This window comes from Crocuta crocuta, unplaced genomic scaffold (genome assembly GCF_008692635.1).
Source record: "Crocuta crocuta isolate KB4526 unplaced genomic scaffold, BGI_CrCroc_1.0 scaffold48, whole genome shotgun sequence".
Classification (NCBI taxonomy): Eukaryota; Metazoa; Chordata; class Mammalia; order Carnivora; family Hyaenidae; genus Crocuta; species Crocuta crocuta.
In genome coordinates this window covers 8,011,525-8,035,477 of record NW_027533089.1, presented here as the reverse complement: position 1 = coordinate 8,035,477, position 23,953 = coordinate 8,011,525, and the positions used below count along the sequence as shown (strand labels likewise).

Genomic DNA, 23,953 nt, shown 5'->3' with positions numbered 1-23,953 from the left:
TTTCGGCCTTGTGGGTGATTTAATGATGCCTCTAAGGCCGCTGGAACAGAATCCGGCGCTGGGTAAGTGTCCGCTACGTCTAACGCAGTACTACCCCGTTCCGCACCCCCTCGGGCGGGGGGTTGAGACTTTCCACTTCTTGCTCTTTGCAGGGGCGCTAACTGGGACGCGCGCAGGATCGCTGCTGAGCCTGGGCCTGCGCTGGAGCGGCGTGGACTCGGCGCTTCTGCCGACGAGGCCAGAGGCCTGGGAACAAGGCGGCGCTCCCGCGGCCAGGTGACTGACCGGGCGGGCCCGGAGCCGCTCAGGTGGCGCCGAGGGCCAAGGGCGAGGCTCTCGGAGGCGGCCGCGGGGAGGCGCTGCGCCCCTTCCGGCCGCTGGGCCTTCTCCTCGGCCGCGGGCGCCTCGTGGGCTCCCAGTCTTCGGCCGGGCCGCGGAGCGCAGGATGCAGTGCCCCGGCGCCCAGGACCCGGTGAGTAACCGCGCCGCGCCAAAAGGCCCCGCGGGAAGGCTAGGGGCCCCAGGGGAAGGGTCGGGCGGCTCCCAGCACCTGCCTCGCCGGACGCTTCCGCCTTCCCGATCCTCCAGGAGAGAGCCCATGCCCGCCCCGCGCCGCGTCCTGGGGACACCTGCGGAGAGGCTCTAGGACCCCAGTCATGTGCTCGCGCGGGGGGAGGCGCGGGAGAGGCTGGCTGCCGTGCACACGCTTGGGGCCGCTTGCAGGTGCACCTCCAGGTAAGGGGCTGGCGACTGGGACCGTATGCTTCGCACAGAGCAGGTGTTTCAGAGTGTCGGGTGACAGCTCCAGGAAGCCACGTTAAAAACATAAAAGAGAAAGGAAGGAAGGAAGGAAGAAAGTTACTTTGAGCAATCTTCAGTACATTTGGATTCAGTTTCCAGGTTATGACCCATATGGTTTTTTATCCCCTTTTCCTCAATTCCCCAACCCGCCCTGCCCCCCCCCCTTTTTTTTTGTCTGGAAGGTTTCTGCAGAGAGAACCCCCCGGAAAAGAGAGTGGAGACCTCAGATTTATAGGAAGTGCACAGATACGACATGGTTATTCCTGTTCTTTCGCTTTTGGACTGGTTTGGTAAGTATAGGGGCCCAGCAGGGAAGGGACCACAGTGTGTGTCCCGAAATAAGTGTACCCAAATGTAAATCCTAGGCCTGGTACCTTCCCTGGGGAAGCCTAAGGCTCCAGGTGGCACCAGGTTAAAGCTTGTGCTACAATGAGAGACATCTGCCATTACCACCCAATAAGCATCTGTCCTGGGGAATTCCTATCAGGTGTTTCTTAACGCCCTAGGCTGGCTAATTTGGAGAGGCTGTCTTATTACCAAAGGCCGCAATCTAATGGAAGACTCCATTAGGAAATGAGAATCACTTTTAAGGATTGTTACTTAATAGGCCAGCATGTGATCCCTTATTATCTGAGCTCACTGCCTGGAAGTTCTTTTACTGTCTCAGCCCCCCAAACAAAATGTTCATGAACTGTTTGCCGTTCTTCTAATACTGTACAGCCTAGAGATAAGTTATTCTCACTTTAGCTGAGCATAACACGCACACTCTCTGTATGTTGTGTTTAGCAAAGGAAACGTGCCATTGATGGAAAGTCTCTAGTTAGATGGGTAATGATTTTCCCCCATTCTAGTTTCTAGGAATATAGGATTGCTGGTAGATCTCATCAGGCTGTGCCACGTTAGTCCTGGGAGGGTTTCTTGGCAGCTAAATCTGGATGCTTTAATACTTCTTTTAGCTACCTTATTGTGGATAACAGCAGAAGGAGCCCTACTCAGCTTCTTTAAAGATCATGGTCAGGAAAGCATCCATTCTAGATTGAGGCATGCTGTGTGCTGTGCGGTTAATGATTAATGTACAAAGCAGTGTCATAGCCACCCTGTAGTAATTACCTTCGCTGCAAAGATTTCAATTTGAATAGACCCTAAAATATCGTGTTTGTTCCTCTTTCTTTAGAAAAGCCTTTATTCACTTGTTGAATTTACCTACTGGTTTCTCAGAGACAGACATGGTTACGGGCACAGTGGAAGGTTGGGTCTTAGAGGTGTAACTGAGTGTCGTGTGTTGTCTATCTCATGGCTCTCGGAACCCTCCTACCAGGGCCACCTACACCGCACCCCTCTTCACTGCCCCACAGATGCCTGCTCTTTCTATCTGGGTCCGCTATTGTACAAGTGCAAGGGCAGCTGTCCTGCAGGCTCTCGGCGGCTGTGACCTCAGGCTGTTCATGTTATTCAGTGATCTTCCCTAGCTGCTCCACGATTCAGACCTAGCACATCACTACAAACTCTCAGATCCACAGCCGCTTGGGGAAAGGATTTGTAGGTGGCCCAGCACAGCCTGCAGAATTATGAACCATCTGAGAGGTGGCTCAGAGCTGGAAACTGTTTTCAAATTACGTGTCATTTACAGAATAAATTTGAAGGCTTCAGTATGCCAGCATTCTCTTTACTGTATTGCATTTGAATAACGAGAGCCCATCAAGCTGACTGGCTTTTTGTANCTCTCTCTCTCTCTCCTAGAAATAAATAAAAATATTAAAAAAAAAAAAGAGGGGGGGCCAGGAGTGGTTTTCTGCCTCTGCTGTCAGGCTTCCTTATCTTGTGACGTCTTGACCAGCAGTAGTGAGGCACATGCTATATGGGTGATGCTTACTGATGGTGCTGCCCCGGGTTAGGGTTGGACAAAGGAGGTTTAGGGTGAGGGGCTAGAATGACAGGCAGAGAAGGTCTACTGCAAAGAGGAAGAGTAGCCAGCCTTTGTTTGTATTTGCATAAGACACAGAATGCCTCAAATTCTGGACTGTCTCTGCCTCTACTTACCTCTCCAGTGTCCTCCCCCACTGAAGACTCTTTTGAAGTCTTCCCTTCCCCTTTGAAGACTCCATTTTCTGGCTCTCCCCTGGCAGTTAGCAGAGACCTCCTCGATAGCCTCGCCATTCCTGGCATACACTCCTCCTGTGTCACTGTCCTATGGAATTGCAGTTGTGTGTTTGAAATGAGAACAGAGTTTGATGGTATAAAATAGTAGTCCTGTGGCAAGGACTCAGTGTGCACCAAATCACTCCCGCCCTAAAGCACGACAAAAAACAAACTTCCACTCCTCCCCCAGGCTTCCCAAGGGAGGTATTAACATAAAGAATGCTGATAAATGGAAAATACCACTTTGTTATTAGCTCTCTGGTGAGCGGGGCAGCAGCACAGAACCCCTTTCCTCTGAGTCCAGACCCAGTCAGGATCTTCCCACGCTCCAAGCTGAGAGGGAGAAGAAGTGGCAGCCCCGGGGCTGGGTCAGCCATGTGGGTGCACAGCCACCCCACCCCACAGCCTAGTACTGGGTGAGGGAGCTGTCCACCAGCAAAGGCAACACTCGCGTCGTGGAATCAGACCATGAGCCTGAGGATGTGCTGGGGGTGGGAGGGACAGAGAGCCTTTCCATCTTCTAGGCTGAGTTCCTTGGAGGCAGGGACTCAGTTTTGTTCATCTTTATGTCCCCCGGTAACAGTTTGTGGCACACATTGGGCATTTCAAGTCTGTTATTTTGATTTCTAAATTAATAGTGAACGCAGACTATCTGAAACATATTTGACTTTGGGACAGTCTACCTTTGGGACATAGGGCATCATTACTACATTTTGTCCAGGGGGGTACTATATCCTCACTCCTGGAATGATCATGTCACACTAATTTTTCAGTGCTATTCGATGCACTGTAAACTGGGAAACTTACAACACTAAGATCGCATTATGGGAAGATAGACAGTCTTAGCGGAGGGCCCATCACTACATATAATGAATGGGACAGTGGTTCGAGCTGAAGTTTCAAGTATTCCACATTCATGACAAAATCGGGAAAAAGTGACTATAAGTTGCAAGAGGTTGTTGTGCAGAATTCCTGAGGTTCTTTATTTTGTGTATTTTAAGCACTTACTCAAAAGCACCATTTTCTCACTTGTTATGAACAGTATCTTGCGACACATCAACTGCGTTGTCTCTGCCCCTGAGGGTCAGAGTTCCCTAAATATAAGACAAAAAGGAAAAAGGAGAGAGCACAGGAGGAGTGGGGAGAAGGAAGGGAGGAAAAGAGGGAAGGCAGGACCAGTGAAGGAAACTGGGGGGAAAGGAAAAGGCAAGGGAAGAGGAAGGAGAGAGTTGGGGGGGGGGGGGGATGGACGTAGCCTGGGGACCCTTAGATACAGCAAGAGCCTCCAGGGGGAAGAAAATTCGAGTTGCCCTGGTGACGTTAGGCCCAGAAGGAAGAAAGACAGACTCCCGGAGAAAAGAATAAGATGTGCACGGAGGTATGAACATGGACAAGAATCCGTTTAGCCTCTTAAAATGGTCTCCCTACCTAACCTGTTAAAGCAAGGGTGAGAGTAAGAGCCTCCTGACTGATTGGAATTATTGGCATTGCTGCTGGAGGAGAGAAGTACAGCAATGCTAGCGAGATTCGTTTTCCACCTGGCTCTGCTTGACGTCAACATCTTGAGGGATGTGGGGGTCCGTGTTGGCAGCCTCTCATGTGCCACTTGCATTTTACCAGCTGTTCATTCTGGGCTACTCGGTGGTGGCGGGAGCCACGGGAAGACTTCTCTTCGGCTACGACAGCTTTGGCAACGTGTGTGGCAAGAAGAACTCCCCGGTAGAAGGGGCCCCTCTTTCAGGGCAGGACATGACGTTGAAAAAGTAAGTGTTCGAGTAAGTCCCCAACCTACAGGGGCCATACTGTATTTCAAAACTGCATAAATTTCCACTTGGAGCCTGGAAAATGTGTTCTCATTTAAAAGCATCGGCCCATCTCATAAAAAAGGAGGCCTGTGTGTGGGAGCCAAGACACAGGTTTTAGAATCAGCTCGTCCTCCATTTAAATTCAGCCGGTGCTAATTTTCGGCTCTGCGACCTTGGGCAGAGTCCTTAACTTCGCTTAACCAAGTTTTCATCTTTTCAGCTGGTTGTTATGCCCATCTCACAAGGTTATTTTAGGGATCCACTGAGATACTACATGAGCTAAGGCTTAATCTATGTTAGTGGCTACTGTTGTTGTCCATAATGTATCAGAATCATGTTACCAATTGATGTTGCCAGTTGCACACCATCCCCAGGACTTTATCTATTTGGTAAACCCTGAATCCCACCTGGGAATTCTGGGAGCTCGTGTTCCACTCCGTCCCGCATCTATGCTCTCAACTATGGCACTGCAGTGTCACTACCCCCCAAATCCAACCCAGAAACAGAAAAGGAAGAGTAGAGATAGGAATCGCCTGAGAGGCAAGAAAGCCGTGGTCATGATTTTTTTAACATGGAGACTGTGTTGTAATAATTTTTTAGACTTGATGATCAAAAGCCCCTCTTAGGAGAGAATCTTGCAGTTCAGAATAGGTCCTGAGTGTAAGTTTGGAGTCACCAAATACAGTTCTCAGACCACGCCTCTTCTACCACTCAGTGATGCCCCCGAGGAGAGGGGCTCTGCACTGCCGGATGTGGATCGCGTGGGCACATTTCCTCCTGCACTTGGGGGTCACTTAAAAAAAGGTAGAAGGGGCTGCCCAGATGCACACGTGCATGCTGTGAAATAGTCATCCTCTTGGAGATGGAAAGCATGTATTTTATTCTCAGGAGCCGACAGGTAGAAGCAGCCAGGTGTCCAGTCAGCAGGTGAATGGATAAACACAATGTTGCGTGTGTGTATAATGAGATATTAGTTGGTCTTAAAAAGGAAATGCTGACCCAAGGCACAATGTGAGTAACTCTTGAGGATGTTAGGCTAAGTGAAATAAGCCAGCCACACAAAGAAAAACACTTTGTGATCTCACTGTCTCAGCTGCCTACAGTGGTCAAATGCACAGAGAGAGAAAGCAGAACGGTGGTCACCTGGCACAGAGGAGGCCTTGCTTTGTGGGGACAGAGTTTGGTTTTTTCATGGTCAAGAGAGTTTTGTGGGTGAGTGGTGGGGATGGTGGCACAGCAGTGGGAATGTACTTAATACCACTGCACTCTACACCTAAAATGGTTAATAGGATAAAAATTGTATGTGTATTGTACCACAATTTCAAAAAATTAAACTGTGTATTTATCATAAACGTGGGAGATCTGTTCCCCCATCTCCTGTCACACGGCCTCCCTCTGTTCGGGCCCCCGCCCCCTCCCCAGGTCCCTCCCCTACAGGACTGCCTAACTGGCAGCTTCCAGGGCTCTCCCTCTGGAGTCCCTCTGAGCTCGGCAGCCTGGGGAGGTGATGGGCATGGTCTGGAGCTACCACCACCCACCTGGCTCACGACCCTGCTAATGGCAACAACCAGCTTTGTTCTCGGCCCCGTCTACCCACTGGTGGAACAGCTGGAGTGGAAAGGATCTCAGGAGTTTCCTGGCACTCAAACTGGCAGGCGGGGGGGACGGGCAGGCTTTTAATTCACAGCTGGGGCCTCCCCCTGTCTACTTCTCACTTCCCTGAGGTCAACTATTCTCTGAAGGATAGCTGAACACTCAGGTGTAAATATGCCTTCCGTGGAATTCACTAGTAGTTTATGCACTGGCCTGACTGAGCATTCCATGGACAGTTCAATCAATCCTTTCCCTTCCTTGACACCTTCTTCAGATTGCCCCTTAGTGTTCTCTCCCAGGAAAGGCTGAATCTGGAAAAGGGAAGTTTTGTTAGTATTTGAGCATGGTTCCTACACTGCGCAGTTCCATAGATGACCACCAGTAAGCATAATACATGGTAAATTAGGCTGAGGCATTTGGCTATAAAAGTTTGCCTTAATTATTCCCACATTTGATAACATGGGTTTTTTTTTTTAAATTATGTTTATTTTTGAGAGAGAGAGAGACAGAGCATGAGCAGAGGAGGGGCAGAGAGAGAGAGACACAGAACCCAAAGCAGGCTCCAGGCTCTGAGCTGTCAGCACAGAGCCCAAAGTGGGGCTTGAACCCACAAATTGCAAGATCATGACCTGAGCCAAAGTCAGATGCTTAACTGACTGAGCCACCCAGGCACCCCAATAGCATGGGTTTTTTTAAGGCCTATAATTAAACCCAATGAGAGGAAACGCTCTAAGATAGTGTTTGATCTGTTTCCTAGACACGTTTTCTTTATGAACTCCTGCAACCTGGAAGTCAAGGATGTGAGGCTCAGTTCCACCATCCTGTGCGTGTCCCACTGTCCTGAAGAGCAGCTTGATACCCTGGAAGAGGTCCAGCTCTTTGCAGACAACAATGGTAGGCACCAGGGCATGGGGCTCACTCTTCCCCCGATGGCGGGAAGCACAGCGGGCTAACCTGTGCAGACCTCGACGAGACAGCTCACTCTGGCACTGCTTTCTCTGGGAACCATCCTTGCCTGTGGTGGCCTCTCCTTGTGTGCAAGAGGCCACTAGTGCTTTCTCCTGGGCCTTGTGCAATTTCATTCAGGTTTATCTGGAATTTATCTGAAACCCTAGCTATTCTCTGCTCGCTGCCAGGGAATAGTCTTCCATACAGAGCATGGTGTAGATTGACATTTAGGGCCCAAAGGCAAGGGCAGATGGAGGTCAGAGAGCTCTGTGCACAGGGCACCTTCCATCCTGGAGAGGGGCTGCCAGCTTTGCCGTGAACTGCTGACAAGTGTGTTCTTTCGTTGCAGCGTTGGGGCCCGTGGACACTTGCGCTAACCGTTTATGTAACTGAAGTACCTTGCCCTGAGCCTGCTCATGAGATTTATGTTATAGGATTAAACAAGCAAAGGAAAGTAAAAGAAATTCCAGGCAACCCGCTGCAAATTCTATCTGCCTGTGAAATGATGTGCTAGAGTTTTAAAAAAATTATTTGCAGGTCCTGGTCAAAAATATCAAGCCTATGTAATAAATCATTTCCCAAGAAATCTTTGAATAATTTTTGTGCCAGTAGTTTAACTTTTGATTTTGAAATGAGATTTGGGAGAGATGATAGAGAGAAAGAGAGAGAGAACCTAATCTGATCTCAAGTTAGATGCTTATTCTTACTATGTTTAAGTCATTTATAGACTTGTTTTCTAAATCTGAGTGGTTTATTCCATTTCCTTCCTGGTTTGGTAAAAGAATGATAGTTTTCTTACTGCTCCTCCCCACCGTTGGAAAGATGGGCACCGTGTAGGGGGATGGTAAAGTCTGTGTTTTCTGCTTCCAGGGTCCTTCCTGTGTGTTTACAGTTTGAATTCCATCAACTACACCCAGAATCCAAATGCAGACTCGTTATGTCCCAAACTACCAGTTCCTCCAAGGTAAAAAGGTTCCATATTTTTTCTTTATCCATTGACAGAAATTACGGGGTACTTGCATCTGTTGCTCTTGTGGGTATTGTTGGAAACCAGAAGGAGATACCTGGTGGAGCCCTGCAGTCTACGGAAGGCCAGGGATACACAAGGAGGAGCTATTTGCACCACACATAATGGACAGTGGATTAGGAACCAGGCTAGGCAAGGAGGAAACTCACCACTAGAAATACACATAGTCAGAAAATGACAAACACTAGAGCTTAGCAGAATTAGTATGTGAATCAGGAACTGAGAGGTTTTATAAAGTAGCTTTTTTTTCTACTGCAACTATTTATTACAAAGTAGAAAGTTTTTTATTGCAACCAGACATTGTTAGTTTTTACAACTCTAGATGTCTCCATAAGAAACAGACCCATATGGGCAAGGCCAAGTGGTCACCACCTGCACCTGCTCAGTGAGGACAGAAAACAGGTGCTTCTCAAGGATCCTACTTGTGAACTCCTTTTAGAGTCAGCCATTCCTATCAACTGGTGTCATACCCGGCACATAGGAGGCACCTTACAAACATTTGCAGAACAGAGCTGTACTGATGAGGCAGCAGTTGTATTGTAAATGGCTCACATTTGAGCCATCAGGAAAGGTAACAGAGAAAACACAATTACTAATGATCGCCACCGTCAGGATGCTGAGATGTTCTGAGGGAAGACTTGGTTTGTTTTGCATTACCATTCTTTTCAAAGTTGTAAATATATTTATAGTGAATGAGACCTCTGTGCAAGAGCCCTGAGAAATAATGATAATTGAAGTAGAACAAGGCACTGGGCCAACTGTCCAGTACAGTGTTTATCAAACTCTTGGCTGGGACCCACAGTAAGATATGTATTCTGTCACCACCCAGTACTGTATACATATACCTTCATGCATCCTTGTGAGTATAAAACAGAAGTACAAGTCTGACCGCACAAGATTTCCCCTTACTGCAAATGATTCATCCTAAGAGTTTCAATTCTGTTTCACTTTTTAAAAACATCAATTTATTTCACCATCTTCTAAAGGGCTGCAAGAATAGCTTGAAAAATGCTGATCTAGCAGGTATTAAAAAAACCAAAAACTCCAGTAGATTTTAGCTACATAGAAGGAAAGAGTATAGTTAACCATTCTCTTGGCATTCTTTTCTAAAATAAATACTTTGTGTTACAATAACTGAAAGAGGAGAAACTTATTTGCAGAGGAGAGGCCCATTGCATTTTTCTGTGCCTTATTTTTTAAATTCTGAGTTTTGTCAGATATCTAAAACATTTCTCAGAGAAACATAACTAAAGCAAAAAAAAATAAAAACTACAGTGGTTTAGTAGGTTAAAGGAAAAATACTTAACGCTTGTAGAGAAGGCTTTTTTTTCCTTTTAACTTTATACACTTTGACCATCATTTTGCCATTTCCCCTCCCCCAGGCCCTGGCCAACAGCACTCTACTCTCTGCTCCTGTGAAATTGACTGTTTTAGATTCCACATATAAGTGAGGTCATCCATTATTTGTCTTTTGAGAAGATTGTTTTAAGGAACACTGTTTGTAAGTGTGCCTGCAAAAGGAATTGGAAGAGAAGGGAATTTTTCAGGTTGTGACTCAGCCAGAGGTAGTAGATAAATGCTTATTATAAATGGGATGGCGGCTGTAATTCCATGGGAGGCTTTTATCTTGATGCTGCTGATGATAATAGCATTTATTGAGCTTTTGATACTTGTTAGGTACTTTTCTAAGCTCTTGGCATGTATTCATTTATCTGGACCTCCCCAAACCACTGTGCCATAGGCATTGTCTTCATCCCTCTTCTATGGTAGAAAAAACTCGTGCAGGAACAGGTNAGGCTCCAGGCTCTGAGCTGGCAGTCAGCACAGAGCCCGACGCGGGGCTCGAACCCACGAACCGCGAGATCATGACCTAAGCGAAAGTCGGACGCTTAACCGACTAAGCCACTCAGGCGCCCCTTGCCAGGTACTTTTCTAAGCTCTTGACATGTATTCATTTATCTGGACCTCCCCAAACCACTGTGCCATAGGCATTGTCTTCATCCCTCTTCTATGGTAGAAAAAACTCGTGCAGGAACAGGTTAAAGTGGCATAAGCAGCATGTGGAAGGGCTGGCATGCAAACCCAAACAGGGTTTGTTTCTGTAATCCAAAACCAACACTTAAGGCTTGGTTGGTGTTATTTTGCCTGGCAGATGGCCTCCTTGGGTGCACACCAAGGTGGGGGGGGGGGCATACCATGTCTCCTCGGGTCCCCATTTTTCCACCTGTCATGCCTGTCCTAGGTCTTTCACCCCCCAAATGCAGACCTTTGCTTGGAAAGACAAACCGGTTGGTTGGCCTTTCTCGGACAGTCAGGGAGAGAGAAATCGCCTTGAGGGCTCCATTTCCTTTTCCTACACAAGCAAGAGTTTGTTCTAAGATGGAAGTTATCACACTTATCACAGAAGAGCAGTGCCAAGAGTGAAAGCTTGAAATCATGAGAAGTGTGGCTATAGGGCCAAAGAACATTTTCTAAATACCTCTGTTGACTAAACCAATTGTTTTTCCTCCCTCTGTCGATCCCGTGAGGTGTAACATACCCTTTTAGAGCAGTGGCTGAATATCAAGAAGGTTTGTGTCCCGAGCTATGAGCTTTTAAGAGCAGTGAAAAAATACTGCAGAAGATAACAAGCAAGCCTATCTTTTTCCCTTTGGGGTTCCACATAATATTGTATTTTGAGTCCCGCATGTATTTAAAATCCAAAAGGCTTGGGTTTTTCCATCAAGTCAGTTCTAGTCCTCCCCTCCCTCATGGTTCCCCGTGCTTATCACTGCGTTGTCTGTGCGGATGAATTCCAACAGGGTCATCGAAACATACAGTCTACAGTCGGCTCTTCGAATTACTTCCTGCAAATCCAAGTGGTTTTGCTGGTGAGAGAGGAAAAGGAGAAGTGGGGAAGAAACCACAGTCACACCCCCAACCCTAGCTAATCAAGTCCTTAGCAGGCAGCTGGTCAACCACGCATACTAGGGGTGGCCCACACTTTATGTGCTTCTCTGTCACTCTCAGGGCTGAGATGGGTCATTCTTTACCAGCACAGGGTTATTAAATGCCTGAAAAGCACCCTCTTAACAAAACTTGTTGACCAAATTCTTATGGAAAATTGTGTTTGGGGGAAAAACAAAATGATGTTAGATTTATACCTGTCCTTATTTTTCAGAAATACTAACTGAAAGTTCAGAAAACATTTGTTCTGAAAACAATTCAGATTCATTGGTATTAGACTGTTTAGTAATAGAAAAGAAAAAAAATTAGAGAGGTTTAAAACTTGGAGAGCAGGAGGTAAAATTACTCTGCAGGTGGTAAGAAGACTGGCTGAAAAACTACATATGATAAGAGAATTTGTTTAGGTGACAGGGAACACGATTGAAAAACTGAAGTCTGCAGCATTCCTACTTTTTTTGCAAAGACAGCTTTTACCACAATGAGAAGAAATGAAAAAAATGAACTGGGTACATTAGTGCCTAGAAACAAATTTAACAAGAAATGTACAAGAATCACAAAAAGAACACTTTATGACATTTTTTTTCAAAATTCTATTCAAATTCTAGTTATCATACAGTGCAATATTGATTTCAGGAGTAGAATTCATTGACTCATCACTTACATACAACACCCACTGCTCATCATAACAAGTACCCTCCTTGGTACCCATCACCCATCTAGCCCATCTCCCTCCCACCTCCCTCTTTGAACCCTCAATCTATTCTCTAAGACACCCACACGGTTGGTTTCCTTCTCTCTCTTCCCCCTTCCCATACGTTTATCTGTTTTGCTTTTTATATTCCACATATGACTGAAATCATATGGTATTTCTCTTTCTCTGACTTATTTTGCTTAGCATGTACACCCTAGCTCTATCCATATCGTTGCAAATGGCAAGATTTCATTCTTTCTGATGGCTGAGTAATATTCCACTGTGTGTGTGTGTGTGTGTGTGTGTGTGTGTGTGTGTGTACACACCACATTTTCTTTATCCATTCATCGGTTGATGGACATGTGGGCTCTCTCCATAGCTTGGCTACTGTTGATAATGCTTCTATAAACAAGAGGTGCATATACCCCTTCAAATCTGTAATTTTGTGTCCTTTGGGTAAATAGTAGTTCAATTGCTGGACCATAGAGTAGTTCTATTTTTAACTTTTTGAGGAACCTCCATACTAGTGGCTGCACCAGTTTGCATTCCCACCAATAGTGTAAGAGGCTTCCCTTTCTCTGCATCCTCATCAACACCTGTTGTTTATTCTGTTGTTAATTTTAGCCATTCTGATAGGTATGGTGTGGTATCTCATCGTGGTTTTGGTTTGGCTTTTTTTTTTTTTTAATAGTAAGTGAGGTTGAGCATCTTTTCATGGTTCTGTTAGCCACCTGGATGTCTTCTTTGGAAAAATGTTTATTCACATCTTCTGCCCATTTCTTAACTGGATTATTTGGTTTTTGGGTGTTGAGTTTGCTAAGTTCTTTATAGATTTTTGGACACTAACCCTTTATCAAATATGCCATTTGCAAATATCTTCTCCCATTCCATAGGCTGCCTTTTAGTTTTGTTGATTGTTCCCATAGCTGTGCAGAAGCTTTTTATTTTGATGAAGTCCCAGTAGTTCATTTTTGCTCCTATTTCCCTTGTCTCAGGGACATACCTAGTAAGAAGTTGTTATGGCTGATGTCAGAAAGGTTACTACCTGGGTTCAGATCTCGGGTACTGATGGTTTCCTGTCTTACACTTAGGTCTTTCATCCATTTTTATTTCTGTGTATGGTGTCGGAAGGTGAGCCAGTTTCATTCTTCTGCATATTGCTGTTCAGTTTTTCCAATACCATTTATTAAAGAGACTACCTTTTTTCTATTGGATATTCATTCCTGCTTTGTTGGAGGTTAGTTGACCATGGAGTTGTGGGTCCATTTCTGAGTTTTCTATTCTGTTCCATTGATCTGTGTGTCTGTTTTTGTGCCAGGACCATACCGTCTTGATGACTATGGCTTTGTAATATGGCTTGAAATCTGGAGTTGTGATGCCTCTGGTTTTTTGTTTTTGTTCTTTGGGATTGCTTTGGCTATTGGGTTCTTTTATGGTTCCATACAAATTTTAGGATTGTTTGTTCTAGTTCTGTGAAAAATGCTGTGGTATTTTTTTTTTTAATGTTTTATTTATTTCTAGGAGAGAGAGAGAGAGAGACAGCGTGATCAGGGGAGGGTCAGAGAGAGAGGGAGTCACAGACTGAAACAGGCTCCAGGCCCTGAGCTGGCAGTCAGCACAGAGCCCGACGCGGGGCTCGAACCCATGAACTGCGAGATCATGACCTAAGCGAAAGTCGGACGCCTAACCGACTAAGCCACCCAGGCGCCCCATAAATGCTGTGGTATTTTGATGGGGATTGCATTAAATGTGTAGGTCGCTTTGGGTAGTATAGACATTTTAACAATGTTCTTCCAATCCATGAGCATGGACTGCTTTTCCATTTTTGTGTGTCCTCTTCAATTTCTTTCATAAGTGTTCTCTAGTTTTCAGAGTACAGATCTTTCACCTCTTTGGTTAAGTTTATTCCTAGGTATCTAATTGCTTTCAGTGCAGTTGTAAATGGGATTGATTTTTTTCTTTATTTTTTAATGTTTTATTTATCTTTGAGAGACAGAGAGAGACACAGTGCGAGTGGGAGAGGAGCAGAGAGAGAGGGAGACAGAATCCGAAGCAGGCTCCAGGCTCTGAGCTGTCAACACAGAGCCCGACGTGGGGCTCAAAATCAGGGACCTCAAGATCATGACCTGAGCTGAAGTCAGCACTCAACTGATTGATCCACCCAGCACCCTGATTGATTTTTTTTTTTTATTAAAAAGAACACTTTAATATGTTCCTGAGGTACAAGGAGTACTTACATGGGAAGATAGTGTTGTTGACAGTATGACTCAGCATTATAAAAATGTCATTTCTCCCTAAGTGGAGCTATAAATTTATCATGATTGCAAACAAAACAAAACATATTTTTTTCAATAACTAGGTAAGTTGATTTTAAAATTTGTAAGGAAAGTTTTTTAAAAGACAAAAAAAATCTGAAAAAGAAAAACAATGAAGACTAACCCTCTCCGTTTTTAAAAAACTGTTTTATTGGGGTGCCTGGGTGGTTTAGTCGGTTAAGCGTCCGACTTTCGCTTAGGTCATGATCTCGTGGTTCGTGGGTTCGAGCCCCGCGTCGGGCTCTGTGCTGACTGCCAGCTCAGGGCCTGAAGCCTGTTTCAGTCTGTGACTCCCTCTCTCTCTCTGACCCTCCCCTGCTCACGCTGTCTCTCTCTCTCCTAGAAATAAATAAAACATTAAAAAAAATAAAAACTGTTTTATTATAAAGTTTAATAATTGAAATACTGTGGCACCAAAACTGAACTAATGAGTTCCCGCCTTGGTGAATCACAGATAGAAACTCCACCAGGTAAGTCATCACACAAAGGAAACTTTCTTTGCCAAAGATAAGGAGATTATGGGGAATAATTTACAAAGCTGTGACTTTCCCAGCAGGGGGGAATGGGCTCCTTTTATTTATAGTTAAGATGAATATTTAGAAAGGGAAGCCTTGTCACCTAATGTAGAGGCAGGCAGGGTCACACATGCGCCTTGAGGAATCCTGCCTGTACACACATTGTACGTTATGTAAATGCAATTTGTGCTTCTCTTTGGGTGGACATTTTAGTATTATAATGAGGTAAAGGTAACTGTCTCTCACTCCATGGATCACTCCATGGTCCTTCTACGCAGCTGTGAGTCAGGGGTCAAGCTCAAACTTGCCTGGATGGTCTGGGCCAGCTAGCACTCTTCCTCAGGACAGTCAATATTGCTTGAGGGGCAGGTTCTGTTTCCACCACAGTTGCTGTGCCCCTTGGGTCCATCTTTTATCTGAGTTAAGGGAGAAGCTGGAAAGAAAGATTTAAGGACAAAGGTCAGCAGGTACGAGCAGATGAGCAATAAAGGCCCCGTCCTGGGGTCTAGCTGGTGACAGCACTAGCTCATGTGTAGAAAAGTCAGTGGAAGATACTAGGTAATTCAGGAATAGACACAAATGCTAACAGGAATTTAGTACATGATAAAAGTGACAAATCAGTGACAAAATGACAGGCTATCGAGCAAGTGGTGTTGGGACAACTGGACAGGCATCCAGAGGAAGAGCTGGACCCATACCTCATACCTTGTATGAATAAATTCCATGTGGGTCAAAGATTTTAAAGTATAAAGTGAAACTATGAAGTGTTAGAAGCTATGGGAGAATTCTTCCATAACCTGAAAGTAAGGGAGCCTTCTATCTATGACTTAAAACTCAGAAGACATAAAATTAAAAAATTGATGAAACCAACATCTCTGCCTGAGAAGACACTATGAGCAAAGTTAACAGGCAAATAAGTTGCAATTTGTATAAAAAATACTAGTTTCTCTAATCTATAAAAGATCTTATTAATCCAACTTGTATAAGACCAATACCTTAGTATAAAAATGAGATAAAAAATGTGAATAGATGCTTCAAAGAAAAAGCACACCATTGTTTAAACATATTAAAAGGGGCTGGACCTCCCTTGTGATAGGCGAAATGATAATGCTTTTACACTCCGGATGTTTAGGTGACAGCATCTAAAAGTTGGATGGTGCACGGCACTCCCAAAGGCGTAGGGAATTAATACTTCATACATTGCTGAGTCAGGGACCTGAGGAGGGCAATTCATCCACATTCATCATTCATCATCAGTGATGAATGTAGATGCCTTTAAGTCAAATTTGTACTTGGAGAAATTTAATCTATGGGTATGCTTGTAGAGTATGAAGTGACATTTGTACAAATGTATTCACTGCAGTGTTTGTAAGAGCAGAAGAGTGCAAACAATCTATGTGGCCGTCAGTGGGCTGCTTAAATAAATTGCAGCATTGCATTTACTGTAACACTATTTAGCAAGCTAGGAATAGCTGAGAATGTTCTCAGTCTGATAAAGAGCATCAGTGAAAAATCTCCAATTAATATTATACTTAATGGTACACTGTTGAATCCTTGCCCGCCTGAGAACAAAGCAAGGTTATCTGCTCTGAACACTTCCATTCAGCATTGTAATGGAGATTCTAGGATCTGCGAGAGGAAGGAAAAGAAAAAGAAAGGAAGAAATGAAACCATCTTTTTTACAGACGACCTAATTGTTTATATAGAAAATCCAAAGGAATCTACAAAGTAACTACTAAGTGAACTTAACAAAATTGCAATATACAAGGTCAAATTGTATTTCAATGTATTTGCAACAATTAGGAAATAATTTTTAAAGTTGATCTTTAGCAGCATCAAAAGTGTATAGAATAACTACTGGGCACCTGAGGGGTAGAATCGGTTAAGTGTCCGACTTTAGCTCAGGTCATGACCTCGCGGTCCATGAGTTCAAGCCTGCTTTAGGCTCTGTGCTGACAGCTCAGAACCTGGAGCCTGCTTCGGATTCTGTGTCTCCCACTCTCTTTGCCCCTCCTCCACTCATACTCTATCTCTCTCAAAAAAGAATACATGCTAAAAAAATTTTTTAAAAGAGTACAGAATAACTAGGAATAAATTTAAAAGAAGACATGGAGTATCTGGACTGAAAATGTTTAAGACCTTGCCGAAATTAAAGAATTCAAGAATAAGCGGAGAGATAGACCTCATTCATGAGTTGGAAGTTTTAATATTGTTAGGATGTCATTTCTCCCCAAATTGTCCTACAGATTCAATGTAGCACCCCCACCATAATTTTTGTAGAAATTGACAAGTCCATGCAAAAAATGCAGAAAAGCTGAAGACCTAGAGACACACAAAAATTTTTAAGAAGAAAGAGTACTCGGGCCAACTGATTTCAGGAGTTACTATGAAGTCACAATGACTGAGACAGTGTGGTGCTAAAAAACAAGGTTCAACTGAATACATTTGAAGATCTAATTGGCTTTATTAAAAGATTCATGAATCAGACCGTGTGCACCCAGCAGGTAGAGGGGAGCTCTGAGAAGATGCACAAAATGGGTTTTATAGGAAGGAGGGTGGGATAAGAAAGTAATTAGCAAAAGGAAAGTATTGTTCCAGGCAAGGTAGCTTTCCCTTAGGAGGAAAAGGAAGGGGTTTTATGCGGATTACCTCATCCATATGGTGCTAATTGAAAAATTCCTAGCTTACTGGTTAAGACTACTTTGAAGGGTTGAAAGTACAGCTAGATTAGGTATTAAGCCCCAGGTTTGGGAACTTGGTCTAAGTGACACCATTTGGGGCCTATAGTTTTCTTTCCTTTGTTGTTTAATGTTTATTTTTGAGAGAGAGAGACAGACGGGCAGAGAGAGAGGGAGACACAGAATCAAAGCAGGCTCCAGGCTCTGAGTTGTCAGCACAGAGCCAATGTGGGGCTCGAACTAACAAACTGTGAGATCAGGACCTGAGCCGAAGTCGGACACTCAACTGACTGAGTCACCCAGGTGCTTGTAGTTTTCTTTTTTAATTTTTTTAAATGTTTATTTACCTTAAAGAGAGACTGAGCATGAGCAGGGGAGGGGCAGGATCTGAAGCAGGCTCCAGGCTCTGAGCTGTCAGCACAGAGCCTGAAACAGGGCTCGAATCTACAAACCCACGAGATCATGACCTGAACCAAAGTCAGACACTCAACCAACTGAGTCACCCAGGTGCCCTTGTAGGTTTTTTTTATTTTTATTTTAATGTTTATTTACTTTTGAGAGACAAGGAAAGACAGAACATGAGCAGGGGAGAGTCAGAGAAAAAGAGAGGCAGAATCCGAAGCAGGCTTCAGGGTCTGAGCTCTCATCACAGAGCCTAACATGGAACTGGAACCCACAAACCCACGAGATCATGACCTGAGCCAAAGTTGGACACTAAACCAACTGAGTCACCCAGATGCCCTTATTGTTTTCTTTTTTTTAACAGTTACTCCATTTTGATCAGATTCTCCCAGTAACAGAGATGGGATAAAATTTAGCTACTGCTCTGAAGTTCTCGCAGTTTTTCTTATTACTTTGTGTTGTATCCATAGGTCATGACACTTTTGCTTAACCTCTGTGATATTCACAAGTCATGGCTTCACGTGTAACTGGAGCCTGCTTCGGATTCAATTAAGTGGGTCAATTTCTTTGTTCCTTAGACATTCCAGTCTTAGGGGGATCATTTGCTGGGTGGTGAGCTGATGTAATCATGCACGTAAAGCTTTTGAGAGCATACAGTGCACCAGAAAGATATTATGATTCTTATAAACAGGATAATTCCCAATATTTGGAGTACACTGTAGAGCCATGGTCCCCGAGACCCCATGGAAGCAGTCACCTTTTTAAGCCAAATGATTTGTTCTGTAATATTATGTAATTGAATTTCAATTTCCCCAGAAGTGTTAATCCAGGCACGGCAGTTGGTATTGGCCACAGCACAGATACTTCCTTGCTCAGCTAAAAGATAATCAAGAATTGTTCCGGTATCAAGGATAACTTTGGCTAGAGGATCTTTGCTGGGCTGCTATTGTCTTAACAGCGGATTTTGCAATAATTTTAACAATTAAGGGAAAGTGTTTAATCATAGCCTCCTTTACTTTTATCCCTAACCAGGGAAATAGGGACCTGCCATAAGGAGTAAATCCTGAATCATGAAACCCTCCCTGGTAGGTCCTTTTTAACTCAGCAGCGTAAATTAAGGGAAGTTAACCAATTAGATGTCTTATTTTGCTTGTGAAATGTTAGGGGCACCGTTAGGTTTTTCTCCTAGCCTGAACTCAGAGGTTACCCCCCTTAGCAACAGCCTGGGAGATACAGAGGAGGGCGCTATCTTTCCAGGAAAGGAAGAGAAGGAAAAGGGAGTTTATGCTTAGTTAAAATATGAAGCCTAAGTCTGGCTAGATTGATGTAGACGTATCCAGCGTGTGTGCAGGGCAGGGTCAGGTAGATCCTTCTTTAGCTGGTGAGATGTGTTTCCAAGACTCTGGGTCTTTTCATCTTACAGCTGTGTCAGTGTTCAGGAGCACTTAGTAAGGGGCTCGGGCTTCCTCGGGCTTGAGAGCTGTTTTTCTTTTTTTTTTTCTTTTTTAATNTTCCCCCACCATTTCCGCCCTTCTTCTCCCCCTTGGTCCTCTGTCAAGTTCCTCCTAATCCTCCTATACGTGCAAACATATGATATTTGTCCTTCTCTGCCTGACTTATTTCACTCAGCATAACACCCTCAAGGTCCATCCATGTTGCTACACATGGCCAGATTTCATTCTTTCTCATTGCCATGTAAATTCCATTGTATAGATGAACCCCATCTTCTTGATCCATTCGTCCGTTGATGGACACTTAGCTGTTTTTCAACAATGATGTTTCCACAATACCCAGTCCCGGGGTTCCAGATTGTGACCAACAGGATCCTTTGAACTTGAGGTGAGGGAAGGCATCCTTAACCTGTTGATAGGGGGAGGGGGGCTTTAACATAAGACTTAAAAGACTGAGTAGCCTATCATACTAGCACGGGACAGGATCAGCAGAAAGTTGCGTGCCAGTAGAATTCCACAACATTTGCAAAGTCTTGCTAAGGTCTGCATGAGTTGCTCTGCGCAGTGTGTGCTTTGATCACAGGGGATGGGGAAGATATACTGCATATGGAAAACTTACTTTCGGACAATTTCTTTGCTTTTGTTGGGTGGCATCAGCCTTGCAGCAGGAAAAACCTTCAGCCTGTCCAGAAAACACACCTATGGTGACAAGAACATATTGATAACCCATGCTAGGGGCAAGTGAATGAAGTCCAGCTGGAGATGTTCAAAGAGGGAGGAGGTTTGAGGCCTCTGTGAACAAAAATAATTTTTGCAGACCTATAGACCTGACAGGTTAGTCATTGATGGTGAATGGCTTTCACAGTCTTACAGAAGTCTCCCCAGCAGTGTTTAATTATAATTTATCTTAAACACACCATGGCGGGTGAAGGAACGCAGAAATTTAAAAATGGGGGTTGTCAGGGAATTGGGAAGCACCAGTCGGCCATCTCGGCCACAACACTAATGCTTAAACAGCTGTTTAATGTGTAGCTATTGTTTACCCATCTTAATTTCTCTAGTTTTAAAGCAGACCATTGCCACATTACAAGGACATTTATCCCTCTGTGGACTTTAGCAGAATGGACTTCATCCACATGTAATCTTACGATATAAAGAACAGAGGCTTAGTATTACTTATTTGACAAGGCATCCTCTGTAATTTATGTATCAAATAAGCCTAATAAGTTTAACAAATTTTTGGAATATTGCAGGTCAAAGACTTTACTTACCATTTGATTTTGGGAAGTTTGTCAAAAGTATCAAAAAAAAAAAAAGATTATAAAGGACTTTGCCTGAATAGGATCACAGGTCATTATGAAATTTAATTCTTAAAATGTAAAAACGTTTTCACAGTTTTATCAAAGGAGACCAAAAGTCAAAGAAAATCTTGCCTTTTTACCAGAGAGAAAGCCAAATTCTAATTTTGTACTAACTTACCTGATATGAAAACTTACTTTTTAAAATGAATTCATTTTAATCTTAACCAGCTTGGCTACACATTAAAATTCCTTTTCAAAAACTTCTTTTCCACAAATGTTCTACCACTTTTCTACATTCTGATTTTGTCCTAAGTTTTTCCTCTTTAAATAAGCAGCCTTATTTTAGGGCAAAATTACTTTTATTCCCCATAACAAAAAATGCATCTCCATTTCTTGCACTTTTTTTTTTTTTTTTACTGAAAACATATCCTACTTTTTTCGAATATGGAGATATTCATATCAGCATATGAGCTGTAATATCCACATTCTTTATTTATTTATTTATTTATTTTTTGAGAAAGAGCACAGGGGAAGGACAGAACGAGAGGGAGAGAGAAAATCCCCAAGCAAGTTTCACTTGGACCCAATGGATGGGGCTCTATCTAAGAACAGGCGATCATGACCTGAGCTGAAGCCAAGAGTTGGACACGTAACCTGTGTAGCCACCTAGGCACCTCACCAGCATTCTTTAAATTTGCAAACTGATGAATATATTTCAAAAATTTCTAGAAGCATGTACCTTTTGAAATATGTTAAAGCATAGCATTAACAAATCCAAATATCTTTTAATTTCTCTGTAATGAGAAACCAAAAGTAGATAAACCTGTGCTTAGCAATTAATGTTATAGTATTTTGTCTTATTTGGAAATGATGTAGGTAATTAATGAATTTACTCCTCATTTAACCTCACTCATTTAACCTAACTCAGCAAATTTTAAGGTTTTAGGTTACCAAAAAAAGTTGAGAAAACTACTTAAGTAGACATAAATATTGCTAAAAAGTTCTTTTATAAACTTGCTTACATCTGTTTAATGTACTTGTCCTTAATAATTATGTTAGCATACCTACAAAAACTTCATTAAACATTAGATAAAGTCAGCCATTATCCTAAGCTATCTTTTTTTTTTTTTTTTTACAGATTTTAAAAGCACTCACATTAATTTATTTGGCTAGTAAACTGAAAAATAAAAGCTTTATATTTGGAATGCCTGGGTGGCTCAGTCAGTTAAACATCCAACTTCAGCTCACCCACAGTTTATGAGTTCGAGCCCTACATGGGACTAGGTGCTGACAGCTCGAAGCCTAGAGCCTATTTGAGATTGTGTGTGTGTGTGTGTGTGTGTGTGTGTGTGTGCGCGCGCGCGCGCTCCCCCACTCACACTCTGTTTCTCTCTCTCTCAAAAAAAAAAATTAAAAAATTTTTTTAAATTTAATCTTGACAACTCTAAAGACATGTCTGTTTAATTATACCATCAAATTTCCATTTGCTCTCATATCAAATAATTTTCCAAATCATGTGAACTTGAAAAACATTTGGGTTTCTGGTTTCCTTTTCTTTTAACATTTATTTATTTATTTATTTATTTATTTCTTTATTTCTTTATTGAGAGAGAGAGAGAGAGAGAGCGTGTGTGTGCATGAGCATGGGAGGAACAGAGAGGAGAACAGAGGATCCAAAGCAGGCTCCATGCTGACAGCAAAGAGTCCAGCACAGGGCTNTTATTTATTTATTTATTTATTTATTTATTTATTGAGAGAGAGAGAGAGAGAGCGTGTGTGTGCATGAGCATAGGAGGAACAGAGAGGAGAACAGAGGATCCAAAGCAGGCTCCATGCTGACAGCAAAGAGTCCAGCACAGGGCTCAAATTCACAAACTGCGAGGTTATGACCTGAGCCAAAATCAGACTCAACCAACTGAGCCACCCAGGCGCCCCTGGGTTTCTAGTTTCTATCTACGAGCTTTAGAATGGCCAAACTTTATGAGTACTTGCCTTCAAACCATCTAAATAGAGCTCTTTTACAGATTAATTTCAGCAGACACATCTGAAGGTAGAAAATATCACCGAACTACAGCATACATATACCTACATGCATATATATGTAGACGGTGTGCAAGGGCGCACAGCACCTGGCTCTGGGGCCCCAAGCAGATCAGGTTGGGCCACTCACCAATGACAAAATCCAAAAGCAGAGAGATGAGTGGTGGGGAAACAAGAAAAGAATTTATTTCAGTGAGGTCCGTAACAGGATGACAGCTGACTGGTGTCTCAAAGATTGTCTCAAAGTGCCGAAAACCCTGCCAGGTTTATATAGGAAAAAATGTGGGACACAGGTCGGTGGGTAGGTGCAGGTGGGCAGTGAAGGTCAAGCTGATCATTGTCTTGAGGTGAGTTCTGTGGGGTCTTGCAGGACAGTCCTTATTGTTTGAGGGGCAGTTTCGGTCCCATCCTGGGATGCCTTCCCGGCCATGTCATTTGCCTGAGTTAAGAGATAAACTGGAAAGAACTTAATCAGTTAGAAAATATAGACTGACGGCAAAAACAAGGTAGTTGAAGTCCACTTTCATTTGACACACAGGACCGTTCAGAGACACAGAAAACTTACAGCGTCTATTTTAAGATTACCTGCCATGATCTAGGTATGAAATTGACCGGTTGTAAAATTTGGATCTGAGTCTGTTTTTCTGGTAGATGAAATAAATTAAGTTGAACTGTCGAGATGACTAAAGCTTTTTAAAAAATATTTGTGGAGAAGACACTGAAGATGTGTTATTTGTCTTTGGTGAGTCAGGTGCCCAATGACCTTTCCCCCTTTTGTTTTTTCTTGATAAGAATACCTCCCTGAAATCTGCACTTCAAAGAGGTGGGCGAGAAAAGCCCAGATCAACTAAACAGAACACTGAACACGGACAGTTTAAAGGCACAGTGAAAACATGCAACTCTCCTCCCCCCAGATGACTTTGGTCCCCTTAAAGCCAAAAGTTTTACACTTAGCAGCCTTTTGAGATAAATAGGGGAGTCTTGGGAATTGATAAAAAGGACTGGTGTTCCTTTGAAGTTTTTCTGGAACCACACCTCTGGTCCTGTGAAGATAGCTTTGTAAAACCAGGACTGCTGTGTTGCTGGTGTTTTGNAGAGGGTGAGCAGGGGAGGGTCAGAGAGAGACGGAGACACAGAATCTGAAACAGGCTCCAGGCTCTGAGCTGTCAGCACAGAGCCCGATGCGGGGCTCGAACCCACAAACAGCGAGATCATGCCTGAGCTGAAGTTGGACACTTAACTGACTGAGCCACCCAGGCACCCCAAGGAATACTGTTTTTAACTCCTCAGAGAATTGGGTT

At 43.5% G+C, this 23,953-nt stretch overlaps 1 protein-coding gene across 4 annotated transcripts in view; it reads left to right on the top strand.

Annotated features, from left to right (window-relative positions):
• The first annotated feature begins 429 nt into the window (after positions 1–429).
• The window catches only part of SLC44A3 (solute carrier family 44 member 3), a 98,670-nt gene continuing 75,146 nt past the window's right edge, over positions 430–23,953 (top strand). For all 4 annotated transcript variants that reach the window (XM_077746042.1, XM_077746040.1, XM_077746041.1 and 1 more), the window contains exons 1-5: positions 430–472; positions 984–1,091; positions 4,561–4,703; positions 7,096–7,232; positions 8,157–8,250. In XM_077746042.1, the coding sequence (XP_077602168.1) occupies positions 446–472; positions 984–1,091; positions 4,561–4,703; positions 7,096–7,232; positions 8,157–8,250 (509 nt within the window). In that variant the 5' untranslated portion in view covers positions 430–445. The remainder of the gene's footprint in view (positions 473–983; positions 1,092–4,560; positions 4,704–7,095; positions 7,233–8,156; positions 8,251–23,953) is intronic.